Source organism: Ursus americanus, chromosome 2 (genome assembly GCF_024610735.1).
Source record: "Ursus americanus isolate L20-20 chromosome 2, mUrsAme1.1.p, whole genome shotgun sequence".
In the NCBI taxonomy this organism is placed as follows: domain Eukaryota; kingdom Metazoa; phylum Chordata; class Mammalia; order Carnivora; family Ursidae; genus Ursus; species Ursus americanus.
Window position 1 is genome coordinate 40,473,275 of NC_142128.1, and position 7,439 is coordinate 40,480,713.

Here is a 7,439-nt window from a genome sequence, read left to right on the forward strand (position 1 = left end):
CTCGATCCCATAACGCCGGGATCACGCCCTGAGCCGAAGGCAGACGTTTAATGACTGTGCCACCCAGGCGCCCCATGAAGTGATACTATTTTTGATCTATTAGGTTTATAAAATTTATTATTAAAATTAATTTCCTCTTTATTTTCACCTTTTTAGTTGTGGATACAACTAAACTTAAAATCACAAACATGGCCCATATTGTGTTCCTATTGGCCAGTGCTAATCCAGGGAATCCGTCCTCACTGTTCTCCTTGCTTGCACTCTGGGGTCTGCCCTCTACAATTTCTTCTCAACAAAGGCAGCTAGAGTAACCCTTTTGAAACATAAATGAAATCATCTTGCTCCCTTGCTCAAATCCACCCAGTGGGTCCTTAGCACACTTAAATCCAAAGTCTGCCCCAAGGTCTGCAAGCCCCTGCTCCCTGCTCCCTGCTTCCTACAGGCACACACCACCTGCAACTCCCCACCTCAGTTCCTGCACGTTGCCTTTTGTGCCGTGTTTTTGAGCAGGACAAGTGTGTGCCCAACTCAGAGACTTGGCCTCTCTCTGCCCGGAACTCTTGGCCCAGATATCTGCAAGCTGTTCTCCTCCCTTTCTTGGGTTTCTGCTCAGATGCATTTCTTGAGCATTACACTAAGCCAGAGTGCCTCTCCTTTCCCTCCTGCCCCAACCTTACTTCCCTCTTTAGCTTTCTTCATACCACTTATCTCGCCTACCCCTGTATCGTAGGATGGGCTTTTGTTTGTTTGCTATCCCTCCCCAGTAGAACACAAGCCCCAGGTGGACGGGGTTGTGTGTCTTTGGTCTCCGGCTTTCACAGATGTTCAATGAATATTTGTTGAATGAATGAATAAAGGAGCCGAACAACGGACATTTAATAGTTGGTGAACAAATGAACTAACAGATAAAGGGGTCCCAAGGCTCTAAATGAGGTCTGCCAGAATCACAGGGGTGTGGTTTTCTCCAGTTTAGGGACCGTGGCCATGGAAAGAAAGAAAGTGCATACTACTAAGAACTTTTTGAGAATACATTTATTAACTCTCACTTCCCACGTGCAGAGCGGGGCTTCAGTGATTACAAGGAAAGTTATTCTTGGGAACTTTGCTGGAGAAAAGCCCCTCAGAGCTTCTTACTCTTTGTGGATATCCTCATGTGCAGTCAGTAGCACACGGACCACCAGGTTTACAAATTCACTGAAGTCGATCTGTCCATCTTTATCAGCATCCAGATCTTGGAATGTTTTGTCAATCGTAGCTTGATCTTTGGTGTTCTAGAGGGGGACATCAGAGACAGTGAGCTCAGACTCTCCTAAGCTCAGCTCAAGGAGGCCCAGGGACATTAACTCATTCACCAAAACTGTGTTGGAGAATCCAACATGATGAGACAGAAAACAGGGAAGCAGCTGTCATGAGCTAGCCTAGAGCCACACAAGTCTCGACCTGGAAGGTCTCTATAGCTCGCGAATCCCCACAGGTGAGGGAACAACCCCAGAGAGAGAGGTGAATAGAGCCTGAGGTGACAGAGTGAGTTATGGAGGGAGGGAGGGAGGGAGGGAGACTCCCCCATCCCACAGCTCAGGAGAGCACCCTCAGGGTGACCCCAGCCCAGCCCTTCAGGGGATGAGTTTGGATGAGGGAGGCATCACCTACCTTGAGGGTGTTTGGAAGTTCCTTTGTGATCAGCTGCTTCATCTCACCCTTGGAAAGCTTATCATAATGCCCCACCCGGACTGAGTACTGGTGGAAGACATTGATGATCCCCTCCATATGGTCCTCCAGCTTAGTCATCTTCTCAACCTTTAGGAGACACGGGAGGTCTGGGGCAGCTCCTCGCCCACCCGCCCACATTCCCCTCTCTCCTCGCTTTCTGGTGTAGACAAGTGATGACTTTCCCTGCATCTGCTTTGTGTTCTCTATGCTCCGTTTGATCTGTGGTGATTTTTTCATTTGTAGGTAGGCTGGGGTGGGTGCATATAATGCTATCTAAAGTCTAAAAGAATCGACCCCCGTTGCCCCAGTGTTCCATGTCCCCCTCTCTCCTAGGAAATATAATTCAGAGGGTAGTTTTTTGATCAAGCACACCCAGGAGGGGTTTGGTGGCTGGCCAGGTTGTTCCCTTCCTCCAGGTGATGGCACTTTGGCTACAGGTCTCTTACAGACATTCACCAGCCCCTTCCACCTTCACCACCCTTGGGTGCTGAGACTGGGTCTACCTAGCACAGAAAGGGTTGGTCTCCTTGAGTCCAAAATGCAGTCAGTCCAGAGGTGCTCTGGCGAGCAGAAGGTTATGGCTTCCAACAGCCTGCAATTGCTACCTGCAGTCACTACCCAATGAACCTCCCGGAACCAAGGACAGGACACTTACCCTTCAGTGTGCAGGAGAGTGGAAATGTAGCAAGAAGCCAGGGTTGGTGAGAAGTACTGAGCCGGGGAGGTTTTTATAAGGCACTCCAGGCTTCACCTTCAACCTCAAGTGAAGAAATCTCTCTGATTCATCATGAGGCAACTGCTAGACAATGCTTCGTTGCTCAACAGAAGCTTCTACCCTGTGGCTTTGACTGCAACATGAGCCCCCTCATTGCTCCCATGGCCCACGCCACGCTTGCTCAGCCTGACACAAACCCCCCAAACCCACCACCCCACCCAAGGGGCCCTCAGTTCTGGGGCAGGTCCCAGTCTTCAGCTCTGTCCCCTGACCTAAACTGTGGCCTTTTACTAGGAAACCCCAGGAACAAGAACCCCAGGAACAGGGTATGCTGTCTGGGTGGCACCTACCTGGAAAGGGAAGGACTGGGGAGAGGCGTTTGCTGAGTGTCTAAACAACAAAAACAATAACGATAATAAAAACCATCAAAGTGGCCAAGCACTCCTGGAACAGAGAAGGGACACTGGGTTACAACTGAAGGAATGCTAATAAAGCACGGACTTGAGTTAATGATAATGTATCAAGAAAGCTTCATCAATTGTAACAAATGTATCGTATTAATACAACCTGTGTGCAGGTATTTGGAAACTCTCTACAGTGTCTTCTCAACTTTTCCATAAATCAAAAACTGTTCTAAAAAACTTAAGTCTCTGTGTTTTAAAAGGTGAGCACATGCTGCGCGCTGCAGACACTGCTTTATACAAATCCGCACTTGATTCTCCAGACAGCCCTGTGCGGTGAGTGCCCGTAATGCGGATGAAGAAAATTAGTTTGGAGAACTGAGGTACCAAACCCAAATCTGTCTGCTTTCAAGAACTTTGTCATTGATGTATGTTTTTCCCTAAATCAGAAGAGGGTTTTTCTGGTTATCAAAACATAATACAGGGGCGCCTGGGTGGCACAGTGGTTAGGCGTCTGCCTTCAGCTCAGGGCATGATCCCGGCGTTGTGGGATCGAGCCCCACATCGGGCTCCTCCGCTATGAGCCTACTTCTTCCTCTCCCACTCCCCCTGCTTGTGTTCCCTCTCTCGCTGGCTGTCTCTATCTCTGTCAAATAAATAAATAAAATCTTAAAAAAAAAACATAATACATGCTCATACCTTTTGTAAAAAATATAATTTGGGGCAGATTTAGACAATCTAATATAAGATCCCGATCTTTTCCCTCCAGTTTTTTGCCTAATACAGTCAATTCTTGACTAGCTTTTTCAAAAATTCTTTCCTCCATGTACCCCCACACCCCCAACCACAGTGTGGAAAGTGCCGTGCTGGACTCAGACATAGACGAGCACAAATTCTGTGTCTGCCTTCCCGAAATTGAAACAAAGTGGGTGCAGACACCTTCCTAAATAATAATACAGGGAGTTCACCACCGATGGGCCAGGGGTGGGATGGGGGCTGAAGAGTCTAGAGGGGTGGGGGTTGCTGAGCCCCAATCAGGCCAAGATTAGTGACCCGGATTCCGCGCTGAGACGGGCTGCTTTGGAGGCCTCAGTGGGAAGCTGTGGAAGGGTGTTGGGGAATAGCTCTGTGCCCTTGGGCAAGCCCTTGACATCTGTGAGACTGTTTCTTCATTTGTGTGGTCATCTCACTGTCCTCCTTTAGTTCTGAGTCGCTCTGCAGCTCAACTGGGAGAATATGTAAGAACGTGCTTGAAAACAGTAAAATGTGGTCTTTACAGTTGTTTTCCCTTCTACCTTACCTATCTAACTTGGAGGTGGGTCATTTGGTGCAGGCCAGCCTTCTGGGGGCCTGGCCACTGGCCACTGGCCACTGGGGCTTCAAGAAGGAGGAAGAGAGCTGACAGCAGCCCTGGTAGAGGAGCCTGCTCTCCAGCCTCCCCTTCAAGGAAGCCCCTTTCACCCACCCAAGCACGGGCCCCAGATCTGTGCCACCAGCAAGGCCTTGGAGAAAACAAAGGAGTCAACACAGAGCAGGCACCTGGCGCAGTTCTTGGCATGTAGAGTGATGTCACTTGTTGCACTTCCTCCCCCCCCCCCACCCCGCCCCGCACCTGGGCCCTAATGAAAAGGTAGGATTAGCCCCAAGGGCCAAGCCTCTGTAAGGTTTCCTCTGGCTCCCTGGTGTCCTGCTGCTGGCCTTGGTGTTCCAGGGGCCCCAAAGTCTGTGCCTGAGACTTACGGCCTCCTGGCCACCACCTGGGCTGGCCCTGCCTCCCGCACTGGACAGGAACTCCTCTAGGCCAGGACTGGGTAGGAAGGCTGATGGTCAGGGCAGCCAAGGAGAATGAAAAACATGGAAACTACTCTGTTCATAGTTTGATGCAGACGGTACTGCAGTGTTGGAGACACGTCCTCATACCTCTGTCCAAACCCGCAGAACGGACACAGAGTGAACCTTAATAGACTACGCACTTTAGTTAATGTGTCACTGTTGGCTCCCGGGCGGTAGCAAACGTACCACACTCAGGGAGGATGTTACTGCCTGAGGACCTAGGGCGCATGAGGGCTCGGGACTTGCTGCTCAATTTTCTATAAACATAAAACTTTCCCTAAAAAATAGAGTCCATTAATTAAAAAAAATACACCTAGAGTCACTTATGTACTAAGAGTAATAGCATACCATACAACAAAAAATAAACTTTTCAAATAAATATTGAGCCAAATTGATACAGATTATTTTGCAACTCCCTCTGTAAAGTTAGTCAAAGTGCGTTGACAATGTTGGAAAACCTTGCACGGTGCAAGAAAATTTTAACTACTAATAAAAACATGAATTCAAACCTTTTAACTTCAATTCGGAATCCATAAGTGTTCTAATGTTCTAATGGAGTCACCTTAAAAAAGCCCATCACGACAATTTCAAATCTGTGTGATGTAGAGAGACGATGGATTAAGCTGGTAAATCTGAAGAAAGGGTATATGAGAGTTTCTTGCGAAATACTCGCAATTTTTCTGTAAGTTTGGAATTATCAAATTAAATTACATCAAATTGAAATGTATCAAAATTTAAAGTCACCCACATTAGTTTCAGGAGTATCACCAGAAAGAGTCTAGTTTCGCCTTGTACAACACCCTTTTATAATTAAAATTTTTGCAACAGCTAAAAAAAAAAAAATATCCAAGAAAGTACTCGTGACAACCCAAATGACTCTTTTAGTCACACCCAAGAAGCGGGAAGAGGCACACCCAGAGCTTAAGGAGGAACAGGGTGACCCAAGGGGGCAGGATGGTGCCACCAAGCTGGGTTTAGGGCGCAAGTCAGCCCCGAGACAGTAACTAGGAGTGTCTGCCCTCACGAGGCACTTTCTTTTTTTTTTTTAAGATTTTATTTATTTATTTGACAGAGATAGCCAGCGAGAGAGGGAACACAAGCAGGGGGAGTGGGAGAGGAAGAAGCAGGCTCACAGCGGAGGAGCCTGACGTGGGGCTCGATCCCATAATGCCGGGATCACGCCCTGAGCCGAAGGCAGGCGCTTAACCACTGTGCCACCCAGGTGCCCCCACGAGGCACTTTCTATACAGCTACCATCTCTAAGAGGGAAATGAACTCCCACTTCCCTGGGGGGTTGGGGGGAGAGCCATTGCTTTAAAGGATGGGAGACTCTGGATCTAAAGGGTTTCCATCCCTGGAGGTGGGGAGAGAGCCTTGCATGGGCTGGAGCCTCTGAGCGATGGCGGGAGGGGGGGCAGGGGGACCTGGCCAACACTCCCCTTGCTTTTGTGTCCGCTAGCCACTGGCTGGGCAGGCACAGGGGAAGCAGCAGAGGCGTCCCTGGGCTCTCCTGCAGGGAGTCAGAGTCAGAGCAGGCTCCTGGTAAGACAGAGCAAGAGCGCCAGGGAAGCAGAGGTGTTGCTCCTTTGTCATTTTGAATTTGAAATTATTTTTACTGTATGAGAACATTTTTCCTTACATTTCTACTTCGGGGTTTGTCTCATATCTTTTGCACAGTTGTCTACTGGCTGTCAGGGGTGGGAGTTTGGCAAATTTTAAATTTTAATTGAATTGTTGTTGTCGTACAATGCGTTAGTTTCGGGGGTACAGCACAGTGATCCCACAATTCTATACATTACTCAGTGCTCCCCACAGTAAGAGTAGTTACCACCTACGATCATACAACGTACTACAGGGTTGTTGACGTGCCCTGCGCTGTGCTTCTCATTCCTGTGACTTATTTATTCTATAACTGGAAGTTTGTGCCTCGTATTTCCCATCACCTAGTTCACCCATCCCCCCCCCCGTAGCACCAGTTTGTTTTCTGTATTTCTGAGACTGTTTCTGTTTTTGTTCATTTGTTTTGTTTTTTAGATTCCACATACAGTGGAATTTATCCTTCTCAGTCTGACTTATTTCATTTAGCATCAGACCCTCCAGGCCCATCCGTGTTGTCACAAATGGCAAGATTTCATTCTTTTCCATGGTTGGACAATATTCATTGTAAATATACACCACATCTCATTGATCCATTCAGCTGTCACTGGAAACAGGCTGGTTCCATGTCTGGTTTATTGTAAATAATGCTATTTGCAAGAAACACAGGGGTACATGTATCTTTTCAAATTAGTGTTTTTGTCTGTTTGAACAAATAAGTTTCCACCTTTATCCTCCGTTTTGGCAATCAGAGGATCAACTTACAGAAGATCTTTCAAGTCTATGGAGGAAGGAGGCTAAGGGGAGGGAGACCTCTCCCTAAGTGGTTCTGAGATGCAAAGCTAATGACTGGGTCCATTTTCAAAACGGATGCGAGGGTTTTCAAGAAGTGAGACACCAATTCCTCTATACCTTCCCCCATTTTCCCATCATAATCCCTGAAATTGGCAGTTAGAAAGGGGTTTCAGGGGGCGCCTGGGTGGCACAGCGGTTAAGCGTCTGCCTTCGGCTCAGGGCGTGATCCCGGCGTTACGGGATCGAGCCCCACATCAGGCTCCTCCACTATGAGCCTGCTTCTTCCTCTCCCACTCCCCCTGCTGTGTTCCCTCTCTCGCTGGCTGTCTCTATCTCTGTCAAATAAATAAATAAAATCTTTAAAAAAAAAAAAAAAAAAAAAAAAAAAA

At 47.8% G+C, this 7,439-nt stretch overlaps 1 protein-coding gene across 1 annotated transcript; it reads right to left on the reverse strand.

The window, feature by feature from the left end:
• Window positions 1–1,014: 1,014 nt before the first annotated feature.
• On the reverse strand, window positions 1,015–2,515 carry LOC123783551 (protein S100-A12-like). Its single transcript, XM_045784350.2, has 3 exons — window positions 2,366–2,515; window positions 1,651–1,797; window positions 1,015–1,271 (listed from the first exon to the last, which is right to left on the reverse strand). Exons 2-3 carry the CDS (start codon window positions 1,786–1,788, stop codon window positions 1,131–1,133), a joined length of 279 nt encoding a protein of 92 aa, XP_045640306.1. The 5' UTR covers window positions 1,789–1,797; window positions 2,366–2,515; the 3' UTR covers window positions 1,015–1,130.
• Window positions 2,516–7,439: the final 4,924 nt, after the last annotated feature.

What these genes read in the sequence shown, in the direction of transcription:
- LOC123783551 (XM_045784350.2), bottom strand. Translation starts at nt 1,788, where the DNA reads ATGACTAAGCTGGAGGACCATATGGAGGGGATCATCAATGTCTTCCAC. An exon ending in AACTTCCAAACACCCTCAAG is followed by an intron (nt 1,272 to 1,650) that starts GTAGGTGATGCC and finishes GTCCCCCTCTAG; the next exon opens with AACACCAAAGATCAAGCTAC.